Below are 25,691 nucleotides of genomic sequence, written 5' to 3'. Positions count from 1 at the left end.
AGGGTTGTTGATAATTACATCATGTAATTTCCATTAGTGAGGAGGGAGATGCTTAACATGCAGCACTTCACTTTTCCTCTTTATTTTGCTCTTTGTTCTTAATGTTTGTCTCTTATTTTGTTTGCTTTTCTCCCCTTTCGTTCACTTTCTAGAACCCATCATTTGATGGCCTCAGCAAAATTAGTCTTAGAAACTTGATACTCATCAATGGTACCGTATGTGGGAATTTTAAAGTCAATTTAAATTATTAAATATTTAAAACTTAAGTCTACTAGCCAAATAATATTTCCCTTCCGCCATTATTTTAAAGCAATTATAGGATTACAAGGTTCTCTTTTATAAGACGAATAGAAAATAGGAGAAATTATCTGGATGAATTGGGTTGGATGCTAATATTTTTTACAGTGATATATTGCTAAAGACTCATACATAGCTGCCTATTGTTCAGATACCTCATACTTATAAAATTAAGTGCACACTGTACATTATAAGGTGATCCTCCAAACCAGCCTGTAATAGTGATCATCATTTAAACAATCTAATTCCTTTTTCATTATCTTATGATTTGAAGCGCAGAAATACAGATCCTCATGTGTACCAACTATTTAGACTTTTGGGGTGAAATTCTCCAAAATCCTACACCACTAGTGGATCTTCAGATACAGAAAGCGCTTATTAAAAAATTAACTATATTTAAGATCCTGAGTGGAATATTAGGACACACCACTTAAAACCAGCAGGTGCTTCCACTATCGTACAGCCATAGTGACAGTGTTAATGGGGGTGAAGACCTACCCGCCCCATTTTGAGGTCATTATTAGCTCCTTGGTGCCAATAAGGCCCAGTTAAAATTGCTCCCTGTTGCTCTCCCTGTGAAGCTACAATTCCGGTTATTTTCTTCTCTCTCACTTTACAGAATTTTGCTATATGATGCTTGTATATGTGCTAAAACATTATCTTCACATGGACCTCTACTTATAACTTCTCTGATCTGTACTTGAGCAATTAGCAAAGACCCTCCCACTATATTTTGCCCCACCTCTTGTGATTTCAGTCATTTTGTGAACTGGATGTACAATGCTCATCCCATCATTCTGTGGTATTGCATGTTGTTGCTCTGATGAGCTGTATCAGTGCTTTGAACGACATAATTGTTTATTGGACTTGTTTGTACTTGTATCCAAGTAATATGAATAATTAAAGATGACTTTGAAATTCTCTTCCTGAAAAGGTGGTGGAAGCAGAGTTTTTGGATATTTTAAGGCAGAGAGTAGATAGTTTCTTGGTGAGCAAGGAGGTGATAGGTTACTGGGGGAGGCAGAATGCAGATTTGAGGTCATTATCAGATCAGCCATGATTTTATTGAATTGCAGAGCAAAATTGAGGGACTGAATAACCTATTTCTGCTCCTTGTTCATATGTACTGGGAGTGACCATCAAAACTCAAGATGAGCTACACTTTAGAGCCCTGTTGCCACATTCATCTTAACTTCAAATTCCATCAATTACTTTGTCTCTTGGAAGCTTTTGTCTTTCACTAATTGAATTATATCTGAAGAAAAGTTCTGAAAACTGACAATAATAGATACCTTCTGCCCAGATTTGGCCCCCCAAAATACTTAGTGATCCTGATATTTGAACATTATGGCCAGGATTCTCACAAAAACATTCTAAGTCCCCAATTTGCGGCAAAATGGGAATATATCCCATTAGTTTTTTAGCGTGGTTTTCAGGATGAATCTTCCACACTCTGAGCACTGCAGATTGCCCTAGCAAAATTCACACTGAAAATCAATGGGCGGGCCCTATTCCCACCCAAGAGGCTGGCAGCATAGTGCTGAGCGGGCCATTGCGCATGCGCTAAGTTGTCAGCATGGTGATTGGCGCATGCACACTGGCCCCGCATTGCCGGCCTCCCAATCGCTGGCTAGCCCCACAACCCCCCATCCCTGGCCTCTCAGATGTGCTCCCCCCTAGTCAGCCCCGAACCTGTTTTACCTGTTTTCTCCTGGGAAGTGGTACTCCCCCTTACCCCCAACTCCTGGGGTGGCCTCAACGGCCTCTGATCCCTTCAGTGGGGTTGGCCACCTGTTTGCCATTCGTGGGGAGCAGTAGTAAACCCCTCTGGAGTGAACCACCCCCGCACGGGGGTTGTGGGGGGATGGGGGATGCTAGTGGGCCCGGAGACTTCAGTCCCGGACCTGCCAATGACATGGAAATGCCAATTTCCATATGCTAATAAGCTCCGCGCCGATTTCTGGCATGGATTTGATGACGCTGGGATATTCGTGGAGGCTGTGACATCCAGCCGGAAGCCCGTGAAATGGCCCCAGCGTGCTGCACTACTCGAGCAATGCAGCCCACTGAGAGTACAGCCCCCTATATATGATTACATACCTATTGAAGTATGATGTAACTTGTAGTTCAGGTACTATTAACTCGCTGTGGGTATTGAATAGATGTTCACATTTTCAATTTCACATTTTAACAGCCAAAAAAAAACGATGTGCTGTTTTTTAAGGAGTTACATTGCATTGTGTTGTAATAGCCACTTTTAATTGAGATTGTTGGGTGAGAGTGTATTGTTAATCTGATTTGCCAAATTCAAAAGTCAGTTTTTTTTGCCCAAATCTACTCACTGTAACTGGAAAAGAGTGTCTGATTTTAATGGGAGTTTGGGGAAGAAGTTTGTCCTACTGGCACTGCAGATTTATATCGATTCGCCACAGATAGACAGCATTACGAGGCATCTTCAATGGTTTCAATGATTGTCTATCTCTGAGGAATTGATGTAAATCTGCAGCGCCAGTAGAACAGGATTTCCCTCTTTAACTTCAGGACAGCAACTGATCCTAGTGGGATTTTATTTCTGAGGGAGGAAAATATCGATCCTCATGGGATTTTAATCCAGGCAGGAATTGGAAGCATTTACTTGTTTTTCAAGTTTCCACTTTCGGACAAGATGAATTTCAGGGCAGTTCACTGAAATCCTGCTTTATTGCTAGTTTATTCAAAGCTGCAGTGAATGGGCCAAAAACAGAAAGTACTGGAAAATCTCAGCAGGTCTGACAGCATCTGTGGAGAGAGAATAGAGCCAATGTTTCGAGTCTGACCCTTTGTCAGGGCTTGTGATTGGACAACGTTGAGTTCACAAGTCTGCTCTGTATAAAAGGGATATATTTCCCACTATGTACAAACAGGGATGCTCACAATAGGAATCTTTCTCCAGGAATTTGTAATGCAAGATGCTGAGGTTTGTAAAGGCTGTTCTTTTACTGGTCCTTTGTGTTCAAATCAACAAGGTGCCCCGCAGGAACTCACCAAGGCTCCTTAGGCAGCACCTTCCAAACCTAAGACCGCTACCCTCTAGAAGGACAAGGGCAGCATCACCATGGGAACATCACCATCTGGAAACTCCCCTCCAAGTCACTCATCATTCTGGCTTGGATCACTGGGTCAATAACCTGGAACTCCCTTCCTAACACCACTGTGCGAGTACCTACCCCTCATCGACTGCAGCGCTTCAAAAAGGCATTTCACTACGACCACCTTAAGGGCAATTAGGGATGGGCAAAAATTCTGGCCTAGTTAGCAATGCCCATATCCCATAAATGAGTTTTAAAAACTAGCAAGAGATAGGTTGAAAGTTATGGAGATGAATTTAGAGCTAGCTGATTTTTAAAAGAATAAAAATACTGTGCAAGTTGGTGACAATTTGGTTTTTGCTGGTATGAAATGGACTTCTTCAATGGGTTCGATAGAGGCCTCGGTTTGTTTTCCTTTCTTGTGCTCCCTTAGAACCTGCTCATGCCACACTACTGGCTTTCTGCGACATCACTGTGCTGAGTGCTCCCAGAAAATGTCCAGCTAGAGTTGGCAACCTTACAAGGTACTAGAGAATAGCTGCCAGCACAAATAGAATTGTAACCTAGCATGAGTCACTGTTTTTCAGAGCGGTGGGGACAAATGAGAAAAGAAACCAATTTAATGGTGTATTGTGATTTTCAGGTCTGCTGAGCAATTATTCCTGATTATTTAATGTATTTTTAAACACTGAGGGCAGCCAGGAGGAAATAGTCTCATAGGGTGCAGGAAGCTAAAGATAACTTTTCTCCTTGTCTCATAAGCAGAAACCACAAAGGAGACGAACAGCAACATATCCACTGAGAATCTCGAGAGCAAACTGCCAACCTCCTCTCTAACTGTTCTTTAAATAAATGGGGTGGGGGGAGGGGGTACCATGGAATCAAGTAATGGAAACATTGTGCTGCCACATCATATTCAAGTGACAGTAACGGTACAGTGGGGCAGATCTAATAAAAATATCTTTGGTTATACATTCAGTGCTGTATCAATATTGCCTCATCTTCAAAACCGCATACTATAAAAGACCATAAGACATAGGAGCAGAATTAGGGCACTTGGCCCATTGAGTCTGCTCCGCCATTCAAACATGGCTGATACTTTTCTCACCCCATTCTCCTGCCTTTTCCCAAAAATCCCTGATCCCCTTATCATGCATATAACAGGCACATAAATATTTGGGAGAAAGATTTCCTGCTGTACTTATGGTGAAGTAGTAAATGTGGTCTTCATGCATTCATTTATAATTTCACTACAAACAGCAAACACAGGGGAATGAATTTCATTCTCATTGGGCGCACATGACCAGTTGCCTCAGAAGTGGTCGCATTGTCCGCTTCCGCCCACAGATGTTGGAATCATGTGATTTCACGCTGACTGGTCAATTAAGTGCTGGCCAATATGAAATGTGGACAGACATTGGTGCAGCACTACCAGGGGAGGCAGGAGCCTGGCAGGTGCCAGGTTGAATGGTGATCTGGAGTAGGACAACGGTGGCACAGTGGTTAGCACTGCTGCCTCACAGTGCCAGGGACCCGGGTTCGATTCCCGGCCTGGGTCACTGTCTGTGTGCAGTTTGCACGCTCTCTCCATGTCTGCATGGGTTTCCTCTGGGTGCTCCGGTTTCCTCCCACAGTCCGAAAGACGTGCTGGTTTAGCAGTGACCATGCTAAATTCTCCCTCAGTGTACCCGAACAGGTGTCGGAGTGTGGCGACTAGGGGACTTTCACAGTAACTTCATAGTGTTAATGTAAGACTACTTGTGACACTAATAAGTAAACCTGACTAATTATAAAACAAGCCTAGCCAACTCCCTGACACATGCCAGGAGTTGGGGAAGAGCCTAACAGAGCTGTCAATGAGTAGACAGTTTGGCACAGTGATGGCCTCAGCATCAGTGGCACAGCAGGTGGGAAGCCAATGTTGGTGGGCACTGGAAACGGTTCAATGATCTTCTGCGCTCTGCAACGGTGAGTATTGACTATGCATGGAAATGAGCATAGGTGTCTTGGAGGGTGGTCATCAGTACTGGTGCTCATGGGTGTGAGATGCATTAATGCCAAATGTCACATATCCAAGTGCCTGGCAAGGTTGGAAGATATTGCTGCTCATCTTGTGTGTATAAAAGGATGAGGAGATCCAATCTGACTGGCACCTCAAGCTGGCTCCCCGGGGGAGTGGGTTATGATGCTAGAATGGTGTTGCAGGTAGAGGATGGACTAATGAATGCACTTCTTTACATTGAGAAGAGGAGCCATAATGTGCTGCAGTGGGGTTTCATGGGTGACATGCATTTCATCAGTGGTTCTGCTAGATTTTGGCAGCCATATTATGTTTTGTTCCTTGTTTGCAACTCTGGTGAAGATATAAAGATTCTGCTTCCCTTCATCCTGCCCTTGGATGAGAAAAGTGAAAAAGCAGGATGGCCAACACCTGCCCGTGTTGCCTAAGCAATCACATGGGCAATGTAAGATTGGAGTCAATGGTCCTCTTAAATGCATCAAGTTGCTGATTAGTTGTCATCAGGTGCGCAACAGTCTACTGCATGTGCTTGCCAACCTTAATATCGTGTGTGTGCGTGATAGCTTTGGGCGCATGCCCGACATCATCATGCGCAATTTAATGTTCTTCTGGGTCAGAGAGTGCCTGAAAATAAAACACAATTCTGGCCAGGAAATTGTTCATATAGCTTGGTCACAGGCCATAAATTGAGCTGGCCCCTGAATAAAATGGGTGCTTTGAATTTTCCAACAACTGATTGGGCGTCGTGAGGCCCAAGCTGTCTGAAATTATTCATGGGAGAGCAACTTTATGACTGATATAAGAGATAATACTTTTGGAAATTGGAGCATGGTGATTATTTATCTTGCTTGTTTTGGTAAATGGAAGGACACCCACAATCTGTATGATTGGAATATCTTTGCACTAGAACAGCAGAATGAGCAGAAAGTATTTTGGGAGTTAGTATGGTGAGAACTTCAGATCCAGACATCATAAAATTGTAGAATCTCTACAGTGCAGTAGGAGACCATTTGGCCCATCAAGTCTGCACCGACTCTCTGATAGCATATCTTACGCAGGCCTTCTCCCCCGCCTGTAACACCACACATATACCATGGCCAATCCACCTAACCTGCATATGTGGGAGGAAACCAGAGCACCCGGAGGAATCCCATGTAGAAACGAGATGGAAACTCCATTTCATGTGCAAACTCCACACAGACTGTCACCCAATACCAAAATTGAACCCAGGTCCCTGGCACTGTGAGGCAGCAGTGCTAACCACTGTGCCAGTATGCCACCCTGGATCATGCAATGTTTCTGCAGTCTTTGCTTTAACATGATCATTGCAAAAGGGTGATTACAGGCATACCTGAAGTCATAGCCCATGATGCTTTCTCCACACCTGATACAGCTTACCTGTTATACTTGACAGTGCTCAGTACTTGCATCATAGTTTCTATATCTTCCCCCACAAGCGGACAAAACTGTGCCCTGGCATGCAAAGTCCTAGAATTGTGATGGGTACCTGATAGGGCACTTCTTTCAGGTTTCTTGAAGGGCCTAGCCTCTGCTTGCTGGACATGAAGAGAAATAATCGATGGGAAAATGCTAAGTTTGGTTGTTGTCTTCTCATGGGTTTGCATCTTCACCTTCAGCTTCATCTATAGCATTAATCAAGACTGGAAAGGAGAAAAGAAAGAGGACAATGAATGCTCACTTTGTTTTTTCCCACTCATATCATTGTCTCCTGTCACCTCTTTCAAGTTCTATTTCTACAATTATATTATCCTTTCCTTATGCATAGTCACTTTCTGAACTGTAGCAGTTTGCTCTCCAGCAACGGCTTTCCTTCTATTAAAAACTGTCTTCTACTAAAACATTATTGTTCTCTCATGTATAAGAACCTTGCAGTTACTTGTGTGGAGTATCTGTGACTTGTGACCTGAGAGTGAACAGTAAATCATCCCGAGACTGTACAACACTTGTATGATGTTACTTAAAGGAGCACCAACGCTCAGGCCCCGATGTTGTCTGGGACCAGTCCCATGAGTGGAGTGAGGGAAGCTTTGTTTTCTAGCAATTTCCCTGGCCGGATGCCAGACTGATTTGAAAGCCATGGTTCTGTGTTGAAAGGGGAATGGTATGCAACTGTCTTTATTATTTCTCGGTGTGTGAGTATCGATGGCAAGGGCAGCATTTATTTCCCATCCCTAATTGTCCTTGAGAACATAATGGTGAGTTGCTGCCTTGAACTGCTGTTTTTCTTGTAATGTAGGTACACCAACAATACGTTTTGGAAGGAATTTCCAGGATTTTGACCCAGCAACAATGAAGGAAATGCAATGTAGTCCAAGTTGGGATGGTGTGGAGGGGGACCTGGAGGAGGTGGCGTCCCTTGTGTCTGTTACCCTTGTTCTTCTAGGTGGTGGATTTGGGAGGTGCTGTCAAAATAGCTTGGCAAGTTACTACAGCACACCTTGTAGAGGCTTAGTAGAGGCATTGGATTGTGGCTTTAGATTGTGGCTAAAGACCTCCAGACACCATTCTCAACCCAGCCGGGGATGCAGTGGGGATGTGGCAGTAAGCACCAGCAGTCTGACCAGGAGGACCGGCTTACAGCGTTGCAAGAAGATGAATTAGCTCCGTGGAGCTGCAAGAGTGAGAGCCCACCTGTCTGCCCCTGGCACCATTCTCGACCCTGGCATCTAACCTTTTCCTCCCTACATGCCCAACACCTCAGCAACCAGCATGAACCCCAGTGGTTGAATCGGGCTTCCAGCCCGATAATTAAATGCAAATAGGCAATTATGCATCAAAAGTAGGTTCCTGCCAGCTCTGGCCGGGACCCTGATTGGGGCCAGTAGGGCGAGCTGGTACACTCGCAAATGACTTGATGCCCAGCCAGAATCCCGACTTAGCCCTTGCACTGGATTCAACAGGCCATAGGGATTCCCGGCTGAGTGGACCCGGAAAATGCCCCCCCGTTGATGTTTTTTCACTCCTGATGAAAAATCATTCTACTTGTCATTGTCTCTTTCATCTACAGGTAGAGTTTCTTCGAGGCATGAATATGTTTTGATATTTGGTTGCCAGTTGTAGGCTTTCATACTTCACTCAGACTGAATTGCACTGTTTCTACCAGAGGTGCTCTCAAAATCCTTTAAGCATCTTAAGTATCCAGAGGCCTGTAACATGCACTCCAATAGTTCAATCCTAATGGTGGGTTTGGCACCTATCTATATAATGCCGTTGGTTAGTGAAGTATCCCTTTTCTTACACCATAGTTTTAATGTTTTACATATAAGCAGTAGGATTGGAAATATTTTAAGATAGTCATACTGTTGGCAAGTGCTTTAAAATCATTTTAGTTGAAAATGGTCAGTTATTCTGTGCAGTTCCATTTAATTATAAAACATTATTTTCATGAAGGTTTTCACCTACAAGGATCCCTAAGGTAAAATATGAATTGGCAGTCTGCCCATTTTCTGCACAACTAGACTCACCACCACCTGTGTCAGTAAGTAAACCTTATTCAGTAATACCTCTTAGTTGTGATGCTAATTGGTCTTTGCGATGGACATGATGATTTATGTAAATTTAATCCATAGTTTTACTTTAGTACTTTTCTTTTGTGAATGCTTTGTTTATGAAAGTGAGAAAATTGAACATCTTCCACCCAGCTTTTCCACAGAATAAAGCACTCTATCCTCACAAGATGTCCCTTACTTCTAATCTCACAATAGTAAAGGTAAAGTCACCATAGTCCCAGATGACCATAGACTGCTCTCCTCTTTGAGGGGAAGAGCTGACTGGTGGTGATTTAACCTGAGGATCACCACACCTCAGGCAAGGGTTAAGGTTGAGAAGATTATTCATGAATAATCTCAACCGATATGGAAATTGAACCCGTGCAGTTGCATCCCAAACCAGCTGTCTAACCAACTGAGCTAACCGCTCCCCAAGGTCATTATCTGGATGTTTCTCACAGAAAACAGAAATTTAGTCTTGTGTAGGTTGCAGCTTACTTAGAGTTCATGAGGGAAAAAGAAACTGGAAGTTTAGCCAGGATTGGAGTTGAAGGAGAAAATCTGCAGTGACCCTCATAGTGAAAACAAGTAGTTATCTTGGAGAAAGCAGTGAAATTTAAGTTTGAGGTGAGAAGTCCATTGTTGCAAGGTTTTGAAGGGAAAATTGGAGGGTTACATAGTCAAAAGCTAATGGAAGGATTTCCATCAATTTTCATACTATTGAGAATAGCAGGAATATCAAGGGGGAATCAAAATGAATTCTAGAGGGAATATAGGAAATAGGAGCAAGAGAGGTCATTTGGCCCCTTGAACCTGTTCCGCCATTCAATTAGATAATGTCTGATATTCTACTTCAATGCCATTTTATTGCATGACCCTCATATCCCTTGATGTCTTTACTATCTAAGCAGCCTACATTTTCTTAAACATGCAAACATTTATTACTAACTAAAAGAACATTCTATAAAGCCTCAACAGCAAATAGAATTCAGGCTCTTTGGTCTTCAATCAATGAGTTGTTTCAATTGTTATCAAGTTTGGTAACTCTTGAAGGGAGGGGAAGGGTGATAAATGGGTAAAACAAATTTAGGTTGTAAAGCCAAAAACTGCATCACCCTTCTAATTATTCTAGAGAACTGAAAGCCCTTAATTCAAACTTTAAATGTAACATGCCAGCTTTTGTAGTCAACTTGGTGATTGTCAGTTTTCCAATCATGCTAAATTTGAAGAACTTATGCAATGTAATTTATATATCTCAATTATCATGTATTAATTAGGATGTTCACATGTTAATTAGTGCCATGGAGAAAAGCATGACTTCTAACCAGCTGATTTGGTGGTGCTATAGAAAACACACTTGATTTTCAACCTTGTAACACAATAGAGGTTGAGATATATGGTGAAAACTTTTCTATGCCACAATCATTCTCATTTGCCAAAGTGGTTAAGTACTCATTACCCATGTTGTACTTTATCCAGTGGGATAACTTATCCTCCAGATTTCTTTCAAGTGCAAATGAGATCACAAACTCAGCAGATGTGAAAGAATCCAAAACCGATGCAGTGAAAGCTCAGTGACCTTTTGTTTCTTTTAATTCATTTGTAGGCAACAGAATCCAGGGATTTGAGTTCCGTTTACAAGCAAGCTATAGAAATGATCACAAATGCTTTCGCTATGCTGGACGTCGAGTTTCAGAAACTGGACATGTATGCTATGTCACACTTTAAATATAATTGGTATCAGTGCAAACATTGTAGCAACAGATTGAAATGAAATATAGTTTTTCATTTTCTTTCCTATAATCGAAAAATTCACTTTACTTGCACAGTAAAGAGAAAACGAACACCAAGCCAAAAAAGCAAATAGTGAGATGAGTGATTAAAAGCTTGGCTGAAGAGGTGGGTTTTAATGAGAGTCTTAAAAGACAAAAGGTGGAGAAACAGAGGTTTATTTTGTTCCTGGTGAATATTGCATAATGATATTTTTAAAAATGTGATTATGAGCTTTACATTGTGACAGGGGCAGCATATCTTCATGGATTTATGAGTGTCAGGATTCCTGGCAGCCAATTTATTTTTCAGCCTGCCTGCAATGTTTCTGGTGTAACATAGACTATTGAGTTTCTGTGTGACATTGTTAATGGGGAGATAACACAAACAAATAGACAACTGTGCAGAAGCATTGTCATATACTCAAATGCACACATATATTTGCAGAAATCGCACACGCTAGTCATTTGGCAGTACAGACCTTGAGTATTGCTGAAAAAGTATAGTGGGCAGGATTTTAAAGCCTCGCTCATCCCAAAACTGTAAAATCCCGTCAATGGACCTTTCCATAGTCCGCCCCTCGCCCGCTCTGATTCCCATGGCCATTATGTCAAACATCGAGCTTTTTTCTCTTGCACTCCTCAGAACAATTGGTATTCTTGTGATTGTCCTGATGAGTGCAAGACAAAAAGCCTTGACAAAATGTATTTTTTCAGCAGTACGCAATGCTAAATGCATTCAAACAAAATGGACTGGGGTAATTATATTTTCTGGTTCAAAACTGGATGGGATGGTTATTCTTATAACGACCTGATTTATACATTTTCCCATGAATACACAAAGCATCTTTCTGTGAGCTTTTCATACCATAAGTTTAGATATAAATGAAATATTAGGATAATATGTAAAAGCCTGTGAATAAACCATAAATTGTCACATGCATAATGATAAACTTCAGTATTGCAGTAACATAGCAATTGCTTGGTAGTTTTAAATGTAAAACAAAATAATTTGCAGCATCTAAGAGAAATGTGACTTTTGTGAGTTGTCAAGTAGATTTAAGGCATTTTACACCAAGATGTATTTGTGGAGGGGATAGGGAAGACATAGAGGGGTTTGTTCATTCTGTGACCATATTTGCGAGTTCAGAAAGTTCTGTAAAAAATCATGCTGAATGGCAATCAGTATCAGATTCTGCTTCTCAGTTCCTCCTTGTAGTCCTCTTGTTGTGCCTGGTGTTCTTGCCTCTTGGGGCCGCCATAATAATATTTCTTTGGGTGTAATTATGCAAAATTCATCATGTAATGACCCAGAACGCTAAAATTAACATGGCAGCTCCATTACCTTGTGTTAACTTGGTAAAGTTTGGTGTTGCTGATTACCTATGAGTTTAACACTGGAATCCTGTCTTATTCATGCAATCAGTGGCACTAAGTTAAGGAACATAGCTACATAGGTAAGAATGATAAACACCGGATCTACAAAGTGGTGCTATTGCTTGAAATAACACTTCATAAAATTTCAGTCTATTGATTGTTTACGGGGAAGGAGATGAAATTGCTTGCTTGAATAAAAATTAGTCTTGTTTAACACACCAATAAATTATTGATTGGCTGATGTTGCTGATATTTCCACTGAAAGTATGAATTAATTCCAAACTATAAAGGTTAAAGGACAGTTGGGACCTTGAGTGACATTGACCACGCCCGTGCAGGAATTTGTTTGCATGTCTGTTTGGAATATATGACATGATTCTGGCATTATACCCCTTGTAACTGATCACTTCTGCAGGTAAATGATAACTGGAGGTAGATGTGCCTGTACCTCTAGATTCTAACATGGCAGTTCATAAATTCATTCATTTGTGCCCTGCCCAGTGGTGGGTTCTTGGCTCATTGTCTGCTGATGCTTCACCCTAAGCTGTTTCCTCGATAGTTTTTTTTTGCTGTGGTGGTTTGCCTTCTGCTCTCAGCAGCAAAACGAGGAGCAGGTCCTTGCCAGACAGAATAGGGATCAAATCTGTGCAGTTGGCCTTATTTGAAGCACATGCAAGCCATCTTGCTAACTGAGGAAACTGATCTTCTAATATGGTAGTATAGCAATATAAAGCAACTAGATAAATTGTACAAAATGACTTGCTATCTGTAAATCATGCTGCATGTAAAACAAAATACCAGGAAGTAACTTCTGTGTCTTTTTTGATCAGTGAGAAAGGAGAACTTACTCGAGCTAAAATTGCCTTCCAGCAAGAAAAAGAGGCTTACAATAAGCAGTACAGAAATCAGCAACAGGTAAGATATGCCAGCAAGAAACAGAGCAAATGGAGGCAGTTTTCATTTTTGTGGTGTCTGCAGAAAGGCTGTCTGTAATGAGCTCCATAATGGAAGTTATAGAAAGAAAAATCAGGGGTGGGAGACGGAGTGCATAATGAGTAACAGATCTGCAACTCCCAGTTGACCGCCCTGCTAAAGATGGAAATTAATCGCAGTGCTATTAACTGGATATTGCCATAATAATGACCAATGGTAATACAAGATTCCCACATTGTTTCAATCTCCATAAAAGCAGTTAGTCCTCAGTTGTTTTCTCTTTGATATAATTGCTCAAACACAGCTTTTATAAAAACCAAACCAAAATTAATTTGATATTGAAGGCATATTTTGTATGGAGTCTAAGCATCTTTTAAACCAGATGTAATTGCATTTGTCTGAAATGGGTGGCATGGTTGCACAGTGGTTAGCACTGCTGCCTCACAGGGCTAGGGATCTGGGTTCAATACTGGCCTTGGGTGACTATCTGTGTGGAGTTTGCATGTTCTCCCTGTCTACATGGATTTCCTCCCACAATCCAAAGATGTGCAGGTTAGGTGGATTGGCCATGCTAAATTGCCCTTTAGTGTTCCAAGATATATAGATCAGGGGGATTAGGGGGTAAATACATGGGTTACAGGGTATGCCTGGGTAAGAGTCGGTGCAGACTCGATGGGCCAAATGGCCTCCTTCTGCATTGTAGGGATTGTATGATTCTATGAAGTGGAGCGGCACAGTGGTTAGCACTGCTGCCTCATAGCACCAGGGACCTGGGTTCGATTCTCGGCTTGGGTCATCGTCTGTGCGGAGTCTGCACGTTCTCTCCGTATCTGCGTGAGTTTCCTCCGGGTGGTCCGGTTTCCTCCCACAGTCCGAAAGACATGCTTGTTATGTGCATTGGGCATGCTAAATTCTCCCTCTGTGTACCTGAAAAGGCACCGGAGTGTGGCGACTAGGGGATTTTCACAGTAACTTCAGTGCAGTGTTAATGTAAACCTACTTGAGAACTAATAAACTTTAAAAAAGTGGTTTTAACCTGACTTCAGTATATTTGGAGGCAGCGTTACTCAAATTAAATAAAGGCCAGTGCTGAGAAGAGCTCCATTTCCTCTGGTGACATGACATTGAAGAGCCAGCCGTATAGTCCAGCGTCACTTGAAGCGGTTACCATATTCCTCCAGTATAATTGCCTCCTTAAAACAAAATTGAGGCAATTTAAAAAGCTGTTGCATCATGCAATTTTATTTTGTACATTGAAAATTAAATTGTCAGTTGCAAATGCAACCACAAACCCAAATTCTGTGTAACATGCCACAGAATATTACTCTTTTTTGAAAAGGATGCTTGTACTACATCTCGACAACAGGGTAGAAAAAGTTTAAAGATAAGAATTTCTATCTGCTCCAGGTGGCCTGCCACCCACTTGGGCACATGCCACTTTTGAGGTCTTACTTGCTAATTTTGTACCTAAATTTTGACTGCAGGGCCACATCCTTCTTTCTACCTATGTCCTTGGTTCTGATGTGGACCCATAACTTTGCAGCCACTCAGTGACACCCTTGATCCTGGTATCAGGGAGGCAACACACCATCCTGGAATCATGTTTGCAGCCACAGAAATGCCTGTATGCTCCCCCTAACTAACACTAATGCTATTCCTGTTTCCCTTGTACCCCTCAGTGCAGCTGAACCACTCCCTGGCTGCACGCCCCAGATGAACCAGTACCCTCGTCAATATTCAGAACTGAATACTGGTTGGTGAACAAGATGCACTCGGGGGCTCCTGTACCACCTGCATGGTCCTTTTTGACTGCCTGATGGTCACCTATTCCCTCTCTCCCTGGCAAGAATAGTGTAATCAGGATTCTGGAGAGAGGGGAACAGGTTTAAACTTCATGGCGTCACGACTCCTCAAAGGTTGCTCAGCTGTTGCAATACCCTGCAAACCCTTTTGAACACTGATATCTGCAGCCATAATGACAGCAGTTTGAACTTACTTGAGAGCAGTCTAAGCTTGCATAACTTCATCCTGACATTGGGTGACTTCTGCTCGTGTTGCAATGGAAGCTGAAAACATTGACCAACGGAAGCCACATCACAATAGAATCTGCAAGTGTGCTAACTGAGTTATCTGCCATGTCCACGTTAGAAAAGATGGACTCCAGGCTCTGTGAAAAACCCACTGCCATATTGATGTTGTTCTCTTCAATGCTGTTTGGCATTAAATGCAGACTTTCTGACAGACATGCATGAAATGTTTCTTTGTGCACATCCATTCCTCTGTAGGCTAGAAGTTCTCATATGATTCCTCTGCAGCGCAACCTCACTCTTCAGCAGGCTGGTAATTGTGGTATCTTTTTCCCCTGGTCATCCATGACTAATGTTTCCATATTTGCGATATCCACCTCTAAGCTATCCTCTAAAGTACATACTGTGTCAGTGTCTGTGCTGGTAGCTGCCAGTGTGTGAGCAAGTGATGTTATTTCTTCTTAATCACCGTCTTCCTGCTCTTCCATCTTGCTGTTCCTCGACTGCCAGACCTCTTTTGCGTCGTGGTAAGGGGAGGGAGGGCAAAACAAGAGATGTATACTTACACCATCTGCAATTTGTAAATCAGAAGAAATTGTGAATGAAGGGAATGCGGGATGTGAGAAGGAGGATTAGATACGAACATACTGTTACCTCTGATACTCTCAGTCTGTCACCTGCCAGGGCCTCCATCATGGTCCACTAATGTTGAGTGCCTCAACTTTATAGGGATAAAGACTTGCAATATTACCTGCTCTTCTATCATTAGGTTCTGCTGCTCCCTTTAAGCACCATCTTATGTCCTAGCCCAAGCATCTTCACCTGCCTCATTCATATGGGTGGCATGGTGGTTAGCACTACTGCCTTACAGCGCCAGGGATCCAGGTTCAATTCCGGCCTCGGTCACTGTCTTTGTGGGGTTTACACTTTCTCCCCGTGTCTGCGTGAGTTTCCTCCGTGCTCCAGTTTCATCCCATAGCCCAAAAATGTGCAGGTTAGATTGATTGGCCAAGGTAAATTGCCCCTATTGTCAGGGGAATTAGCAGCGTAAATGTGTGGGGTTACGGAATAGGGCCTGGGTGGGATTGTGGTCAGTACAGGCTTGATGAGCCAAATGGCCTCCTTCTGTATAGTAGGGATTCTATGATTACATAACCTTCCCTTCATTTTAAGGTCAGAATTGAGGATGTTTGCTGGTGATTGCTCAACACCATTCATGACTTCTCAGATACTGAAGTAGACCATGCGACAAGATCTGGACATATTCCAGGCTTGGACTGACAGGTGGCAAGTAACAGTCATGCCACACAAGTGCCAGGCAATAACCATCTCGAACAATAGAGAATCTAACTATTGCCACTTGACATTCAATGGCATTACCATTGCTGAATTCCCCACTATCAACATCCTAGGGGTTAGCATTGACCAGAAACTCAACTGGACTAACCATATAAATACTGTGGCTGCAAAAAACAGGTCAAAGGCTATGAATCCTGTGGCCAATAATTCCCCTCCTAACCTTCCAAAGCCTGTCCACAAGGCACAGGTCAGGGGTGTGATGGAATACTCTCCTCTTGCCTGGATTAGTGCAGCTTCAACAACGCTCATGAAGCTTGGCACCATCCAGGACAAAGGTGTCCAGTTGATTGGCACCCCATCCTCAAACATTCACCCCCTCCACCACCGACACACTGTGGCATCAATTGTGTACCATCTACAACAAGCTTTTTCAAAGTGGGGGCCACAACCCATGGGTGGGTCATGAGCAGGTGTAAAAAGGATTATGGTGTTCCCCAAAGATTGCCTGATTTAGGTGCTAAGAACTACACACTATTCTAAATGTGGCCAAACTCCACTGCCTCAATTCTTTACTCCATCAGAAATTATGTTTGTGTGCTATACAAGGGATGGATGGAGTGAAGCACAGAGGCTATTGGATGCACGTCTCGAGCAGAAGTAGAAGAGAATTTGTAACATCTTCTGGCTGGAGAAGCCAACTTCTGTGCATCAAGAGATGAAATGAACATAATTAATAGTAGTCTCTGACCATAAGAGGCAACAGTGAGCAGGTCAGTGTGCCCTGAATGTACATTTGGTCCCAGGCCCCATATGTTTGTGCTTTTGGTGCAAATTCACTTGAAGGTGAGCTTCTTTCAGTTGTGAGCTTGACAAGAGGACTGTAGACATGGATTATTTTGTGACAAGAAAGAGACAGCCAGAGAGACGAATAGGCAGTGTACCTACTGGCCAGGATCTCACATTGGAGTGTGCTGGAGAGAATGGCTCCAGAGAAACCACAACAGGACAGAGCAATGCTACTGTTAGCTCTGTACAGAGTGCCAGGGCCTCCAGTGAACAGCCTACAAAGAAGAAACTAAAATTGGGAACAAAGCAGTATAAAGATGATTTCTTGAGGGATGGTTTTGTTAATTGTGCCAACACAAATCAGGATGCAAAGCCCATGTGTGTTTTATATGTGGGGAAAACCTGGTGAATGAGAGTTTAAAACCCTTAAAATTGCAAAGACAGCTGAAGACTAACGATCTGGTGAACAAACCTTTGGATTTTTTTCAAAGGATGCAGCAAGAATTGAAATCATCAACTCAAGCACTGAACAGAAATTTACATCAAATGACAAAGCACAATTAGTCTCTTACATGGTAGTTTACCGCATAGCTAAAGAGAAAATGCCCCACACTGTTGCAGAGAGATTGATTCTCCCTGCAGCATTAGACATGGCTCACATGGTCCTAGGTGAGAGGTCAGCTGAAAAACTGAAATGCATCCCACTTAGTGATAACACAGTGGTTGGTCGAATTAGTGATATTGCTGAGAATTTAGAAGTACCACTTATTTCTCATTTAAAGTTAGCACGGGAGTTCTCAACACAGCTGGATGAAAGTACGGACATTACAGATTGTGTAACCTTGCTAGTTTACGTGAGATATGTTTGGCATAATGAATTTTTGAGGATGCGATGTGCTGTTTGACATTACCAACCAATATGACTGGCACACAGATCTTTGAAGCATTGAATGGTTACATGATTGGAAAGTGCAGGCTCGACTGGACTAATTGCAGAGGAATCACAAGTGATGGGGAAGCCAACATGACTGGGAAAAACAGCCGAGTGATCAGGATTAAGGAAGCAGCTGGTCAGGACATTGTCTAGAATCATTGCTTCATTCACTGTGAGGCATTGGCACCAAAAGGAATTCCACCTGATCTTGAAATGGTGTTGAAAGGAACTGTGAAGCACATGGATTTCATTAAATGCAGTGCACTCAATACCAGGCTTTGAGTCTCTGTGTTCCAAAATGGGGGTTGAGCACACGCATTTATTGTTCCACACAGAAATACGTTGGCTGTCAAGGGGTCGGATGCTTGGCAGAGTTTACAAACTGAGGTATGAAATCCACACTTTCCTCCTTGAGAAATTGTTCCTTTTGGCTGATTTGGCGATGAAAGCTGGATGCTAACTCTGTCTTACCTTGCAGACATCTTTTCAGTTCTAAACAAACTGAACCTAAGATTGCAAGGAAAGGATGATTGTTTTCGGCACTGGGAACAGATACTTTCCAAATGGCATTGACAGTTTGGCAAATGCGAGTAAAGAGCCAAAACTACTATGTGTTCCCCACACTGCTACGGCACATCAAAGAAAACCGTGTTAGTGAGGGAACTGTCAATTGACTAACAAGTCGTATTCAGTCACATCCGGCTGCGCTGATGGACAATGTTTGTCTCTACTTTCTAGAAGAGAAGTTTCAGATTCTGAAAGAAAAAAGGTGAGTGAAAAATCCCTTTGAGTTTGAGAGCTCAGAGTCAGTTATTAACTTACAGCTGACTCCAAATGAGGAGACTGAGCTGCTGCACCTGACCTGTGACAGCACCTTAAAAACACACCTCGAGTCCATGAGGTTGTCATCATTCTGGATTAGCATCTCCCAGGAGTACGCAGTGCTGAGTAATACACGTATCTTGTCACTATTGCCCTTCACAACAACCTACATGTGCGAAATGAGACTTTCTGTGGAGGTGAAGCTGCACAAATGAACCGGCTGAACTCTACACCTGATATGCGTGTTGCCGTCTCATCCTATGAACCTGATTGGAGTGAAATCGTGAGGACCATGCAGGCTCACCTGTCGCATTAAAGGTAGGTGAACGTGGCATGGGTCCCAAAGGTCGACCAGTTGGCAAAAGTGGGTCCTGGAGAAATAAAAGATCGAAATGCATTGCAGGAACTCATCAAGTCTCCCTAGACAGCACCTTCCAAACCCATGACCACCACCACTTAGAAGAACAAGGGTAGCAGATACAGGGGAACACTAACACTCAAAAGTTGCCCTCCAAGCCACCTACTATTCTGACCTGGATGAGTCATGATTAATAGAGATTGTTGGTAAGTGCTTGCCAGGGGTGTGGTGCATTGTGCATGTGTGAGAATCATGTTGAAGTTAGTAGGATATGGAATTTCAAGATACAGTCACTGACCTTGTACACTTATGTGAGATCATTAAACTGGTTGCATCATTGTGTCCAGGTCTTCACAGCGAGAGTTCTGGCATTGACTACCATTGCTATTATTAAGAAAGTCTGTCTCAATGGACCTCCAGCCTTCTGGCCTCATTGTGGACAGGTGACATCTCTTTTCTTCTCCACCAAGCCTCCAATGCAGATCAGAAAATCCTGGAGTTTGCTCTCACTCCTGTTGTGCTATTTCTTGTGGGGTTTTTTAAAACCATATTCAGTGGTTTCATTACTCCATTCTTAAAGTTACAAGATCACCGCACAGAGTGGACTGGGCAAGCCCTTAATTCATCTCTTTGCGTGCTGCAGAACTAATTCAAATTGAATCCAATTCATGGTTACAAGAGAGACATACAAAATTCAAGCTGACAGGAAGAGGCATTGCACCTGATCTTGGCCTTTATCTGGCGCTTGATCTTGCAGATCAAAATCGCTCTTAGGATAATTTGATAATTTCCAGTACCTGTTCCAGGTACACCTCCGTTACAAGAGATGCGAGCTTGCTTTTAAGTAGTTCAGACTGGTGTGATCTCGTGCTCGCTCCTCAGGATTTTGTATCCCTTCCCCCAACTCTAACATGTAGCCACTTAACAGTGCACATCAGGCTGGCTGCTTGTTTGATTCAAATAGATTTGAAATACATTTCAAGCTCACCACCTCAGCCAGCATGGCATATGCTGTGGAGATATCCCCAAAAAGAAAATGAAGAAAATATACAATAGAAAGTAATATGCTAATTAAGGAAAACTCTTAAGTATTGTGTAGCTGGCAATGCGACACCATGGAGAATCATTTAAATAAGCAGGCAGCACAATCATCAAATGTCATGGCCTTATCAAGTCATTTATCTCATTGCGGTTTGTGGGATATTTTTGTGCACGAATCAGTTGTCACCTTTTCCTACATTGCAATCATGATTAAACTTTAAAATGTACTTCATTAAGTTCTTTGGGGCATCCTGAGATTAAGTTCTTTCTTTTCTTAAATGCTAAAGTTGTTACAACAATTTATAGAAGATCTGAATACAAGGTGATAACTGATATCAACTACCTAGAATGCACTACATAACAGAATGGCGATAGCAATGCATAAATGCTGTGAAGTTGAAATAATACAAGCCCTATTTCTCCATGGATCAAAATTCTAAATTCACAGAATTCATTTTGAATAATTTGCAACTTTTTTGGATTTTGTGAATGAAATGATCCTAACATTGTCTTTCAGGAACTTCAGGAAATGCTAGAAAAACATAAAGCTCAGAATGAAGCCTGGCTTAAAGCTCGGGCTGAGCAAAATGATAGAGAAAGACAGGAGCTGTTCAATCAAAGGGTAAGGATTATCTATCAATTCCAAAAGAAAAGAAGGAAAAATTGAGTTATTTCCGAAACTGGCACAAAAGAAGTGATACACTGAAAATGCAAGCCCAAAAACAGAGGCGTGAGAGTATAAGAGCATAAGAAATAGGAGCAAGAGGTCATACGCTACATTGAATCCACTACATCATTTAATAAGATCTTGACGGATCTAATTGAGTCCACTTTCCTGCATCCCTCCCTATCACTCATGACTCCCTTGTACGAACATATGAACAAGGAACAGGATTAGGCCATTCAGCCCCTCAAGTCTCCTCCACCATTTAATAAGTTAATGGCTGATCAGATAGCAGCATCAAATCTGTGTCCCGCTTACCCCTGATAACCTATCACCCCCCTTGTATCAAGAATCTATCCTCTTCTACCTTAAAAATATTCAAAGAATCTGCTTCCACAACCTTTTCAGGAAGAGAGTTTCAAAGACACTCAATTCTCTGAGAGAAATTTATTTGCCTCATCTCAGATTTAAATGAGTGGCCCCCAATTTTTCAACAGTGACCTCTAGTTCTAGATTCTCCCACAAGAGGAAACATCCTCTCCACATCACGACCCCTCAGGAACTTATATATTTCAATTAAGTCACCTTACTCTTCAAAACTCCAATGGATACAAGCCTAGCCTGTCCACTCTTTCCTCATAAGACAACCCACCCAGTCTAAGTGTTAGTCTGGTAAACCTTCTCTGAACTGTTTCTAATGCATTTACATCCTTAAATAAGGTGACTAATACTGTACACAGTATTCCAAATGTTGTCTCAATAGGACCCTATACAATTGAAGCATAACCTCCCTACTTAGTATTCATTTCCCTTCACAATAAAAGATAACATTTCAATAACTTTCCTAATTTTTTGCTATACCTGCATATTGGCCTTTTGTACTTCATGCACTAGGACATCCAGATCCCTTTGCACCTCAGCTCTGCAATCTTTGACCATTTAGATAATATGCTTTTTCATTCTTCCTGCCAAAATGAACAATTTCACCCCAACAGCAATGGATATCGCTGGCATCCTCAGCTCCCACATCTGCTCTCCCCCAACCACAAATAAATGAATTCCCTCCCACCCGCCCCCCCACCCCTACCTTCATGAGACTCCTCCCTGGTACAGGGTGACAGTGCCAGGTTGGCATGGGCACGGTGCCCACCTGCACCCAGGGGCGGGGCAGGGGCCTTTGCCAGGCTACTGCTTGGTTATGTGTCCCCCCCCCCCTCCCCCGTGGGCTATACTCACTTTTACACCCCTGGTGGGACCCCTATGACAGGTAATATCTGGGTGAACCTGTTGTACATCGCGCCAACATGACGTCATGTTGGTGCAGTTTGAATATGTGGCAATATCTGGTGGGGGAGTCTTTAATAGTATGTTAATAAATGAAAATGTGAACCTGATTACGTCACTGGCAAACTTCCAGGTTTCACCAAATCTTGAGCCTCTGCCACCATTCCTGCAGACAGCGAGCCTGGGCTCAAGATCACCCCCTGTATACATGATCATGGTAAGAACTTGAACTGTGAGGTTAGACTCCCTTTCATATTAACAGTAAACCTCCATTTTACAGGTGGAATTGCTTCAGGAACAAGAGAAGTTGCATGAAGAACAGAAAAGCCTTCAAATGCGTAGTCAGCAATTACTCTCCTTAATGCAGCAGTTTAAAGGGATGTGAGGAGTTACTTTAAGGATTAAAAACTGATCTAAAAGTGCTCTACAGGGTTTAGCCTTTTCTCCTTATATTCTCAGATAGTAGATTCCTTTCTGCAAATCAACAGCGAACCTGTAGAAGGAAGGTACAAAACAATGAAACGTTATCAGTAAGATATCCAATGACATAAGGAAGCATTATTTGTTCATAAATCTGTCAAATGTTCAAGATTGTATTACTGTATCTACATAAATTATAATTTATGTAAAATCTCTACATATTTATTTGTACAGTTGAAAGTCTTTGATAGTTTACTTGACACTGAGAGATAAGAACATAAGAAATAGGGGCAGGAGTATGCCATTCAGCCCTCTGAATTTGCTCTGCCAGTCAATCAGATCTAAGCTGATCTGATTGTGGCCCTAACTCCAATTTTCTACCTGTCCTCACTCTTAACTCTCTTGTCAATCAAAAATCTGTCTAACTCAGCCTTGAATATATTCAATAACCCGATCTCTACTGCTCGTGGGGGAAGAAAATTCCAAACACTAATGACTATCTCAGAGAAGCAATTCCATGTCATACATACAAACGTACAAATGAGGATCATGTGTAGGCTGTTCAACCCCTCAGATCTGCTCCACATTTGATAAAATCGTGGCTGACCTGATTGTGGCCTCAACTCTACTTTCTTGCCTGCGCACTATACCCTAAGATTCCTGACAGACAAGGGAGTTGTAATGACTTTAACAAGGTCCACAAGGTGAACTTGTTAGAATATGATCTCTCTGATTGAGGCAATACAGGTCCAGGCAGCGGGCGATTGAGGGGGTCGTCCAACCTGATTGTCTGCCTCTCTACTGCAGCTACATTCGCAGCCGGGTGTCCCGAGGGCACTGTTAATGCTTTCCGTGCCTGCTGGGCACTGCAGGGACTGAGGTGTATTATTGACCCCTTTAATCACATTTTAATTTGATGTTTTCAGTTTCCTTTCGACGTTGTCTTTTGTTTCAGGCGGTTCCCCTCCTTTTAGGGAGCTATCCTTTTTGAGTTGTCCTTAAATTAGTTTGAGTTTTTTATTTGGTTCAACACAAAAAGAGTTCCCTGACTGAGGCAGTTAATGCTTTCCAATCCAGGAGCCCTGCAGAGCTATATAATGTGGACTGTCCAGGTTACTGGCACTCGGGGTGCATGGTCTGTTTGGGCAAGTATCTGGTTGAGTATTACAAACTATTTAAGTTTGGTTAAGGGACACTGGCCTCGGAGTTATTTCAGTGGTGACTGAGGTAAAGCGTGACTCTGAAGGAATTTTCTGGCAACAGTTGGCCTATGTTAGGGGAAGCCATTCTTGAGCATCATGCCTTTATTTGGATGTCTAGACTTGTTTGACTCTGCTGTTGAGGATTGGGCCCAGTATGTGGAATTGTTACTTTTATTTGGGTAAATGACATTATGATAGATGAAAAATAAATGGGTAATCCTCCTGACTGCCCATGGAGCTTCAGTATTTGTTGTAATTTAGAGTTTAACTTTCCCTGAGCTACTGGATACTAAAATCTTTCAAGAATTGACTGAACTAGTTAGAGAATATTACAACACCAATATGTTACTGTTTTTACTCAGCAATCTGAGAGCCAGGAGAATCTGTTACTGGCTTCCTAAACAGGTTAAGATAGCTGGTGGAAGCATGTGAATTTGGTTTAACTCTGAAGGAGATGCTTAGAGACCACCTGATATGTAGGATTAATAATGTAACTGTTCAAAAATGCCTATTTGCTGAAGCTCAACTGGATTTCAAACAGGAGCTATAGTTGGCCTTATCATTGGAAAAATGCTGCACGTGGAGCATATGCATTGCAAGGTATTCTGATTAAGTGGATGCCCATGCCAATTTGTCTTTGGGGACCACCATTTGAGTATAGGTGATTACATAGCCTCACTCAGGAAGTATCCAGATATATGTAACCATAAGGTCTGCCCACACCACAACCCCAAAGCAAAGCCAAACATCGATCAAATAGTTGCAAGTCCCTTCAGAATCCGGCCCGGTAGTGCATTGTAATTGTTGCCGGTATGTGAAGTCAAAACAGCAATTCCTACAAGAGCTAGATTTAGAAAAACAACCTGTAGGCTGGTATCCAGGAGAGTTCATGTCCCGGAAGGTCCACCTACATCTGAGTTAGAACAAACACCTACATCTGAGTTAGAACAAAGAAATTGCATTGTGATGTCCCACTCAAGATAAAAGTCTGGTTAAATGGACATCTGGTACTAATGGAGGTCAATACAGGTGTGGCTGTATCAGTGGTCAGAGAATCTGTGTTCCATAAAATTTGCTCTGGACTCCAAACCTTAACTTAACCAAGACCTCAGCAAGACTGAGAACCTGTACAAGGGAACCTTTGCGAATTGTGGGTACAACCTCTGTCCCTGTCTCCTATTAAAGGCAACTGGTTTGGTTACCAATGATTGTAGTGGAAAGCTTGGGCCTAAGCCTAATGGGGTGAAATTGGTTGCATGAGATCCACCCAGATTGATTCAAGATTTATCAGCTAGAGCCTGGCTGTAAAGGCCTAGTGACTATCAAAGTAGCCAAGGCGACCTTGCATGTTGACTGGGAATTCTGATTTTTGAAAGGCCTGCCCAGTATCATTTGCCCTGCAGGGAGCAGTGTGAAGGGATCATCAGACCCGCCCAATTTGCAGAATGAGCAGCACTAGAACCATAGAACCATAGAACATTACAGCACAGAAACAGGCCTTTTGGCCCTTCTTGGCTGTGCCGAACCATTTTTCTGCCTAGTCCCACTGACCTGCACCTGGACCATATCCCTCCACACCCCTCTCATCCATGTACCTGTCCAAGTTTTTCTTAAATGTTAAAAGTGAGCCCGCATTCACCACTTCATCTGGCAGCTCATTCCACACTCCCACCACTCTGTGTGAAGAAGCCCCCCCTAATATTCCCTTTAAACCTTTCCCCCTTCACCCTTAACCCATGTCCTCTAGTTTTTTTCTCCCCTAGCCTCAGTGGAAAAAGCCTGCTTGCATTCACTCTATCTATACCCATCATAATTTTTTTACTAGTCGTACTAATTTTGAAGCTGGATGGATTAGTCCACCTTTGCAGGGAGTTTGAACAA

At 42.5% G+C, this 25,691-nt stretch overlaps 1 protein-coding gene across 1 annotated transcript in view; it reads left to right on the top strand.

Moving 5' to 3' along the window:
- Positions 1-22,573, top strand: part of LOC144494663 (uncharacterized) — a 112,888-nt gene extending 90,315 nt beyond the window's left edge. Inside the window, exons 17-21 of the mRNA XM_078213866.1 lie at positions 8,797-8,884; positions 10,501-10,601; positions 12,871-12,955; positions 20,758-20,862; positions 22,469-22,573. Of these exons, the coding sequence (XP_078069992.1) occupies positions 8,797-8,884; positions 10,501-10,601; positions 12,871-12,955; positions 20,758-20,862; positions 22,469-22,573 (484 nt within the window). The remainder of the gene's footprint in view (positions 1-8,796; positions 8,885-10,500; positions 10,602-12,870; positions 12,956-20,757; positions 20,863-22,468) is intronic.
- Positions 22,574-25,691: the final 3,118 nt, after the last annotated feature.

The sequence above is a fragment of the Mustelus asterias genome, chromosome 6, assembly GCF_964213995.1.
Source record: "Mustelus asterias chromosome 6, sMusAst1.hap1.1, whole genome shotgun sequence".
NCBI classification, from domain to species: domain Eukaryota; kingdom Metazoa; phylum Chordata; class Chondrichthyes; order Carcharhiniformes; family Triakidae; genus Mustelus; species Mustelus asterias.
Note: the sequence above shows the minus strand (reverse complement) of the source record. Positions and strands in the feature narration are given on the sequence as shown.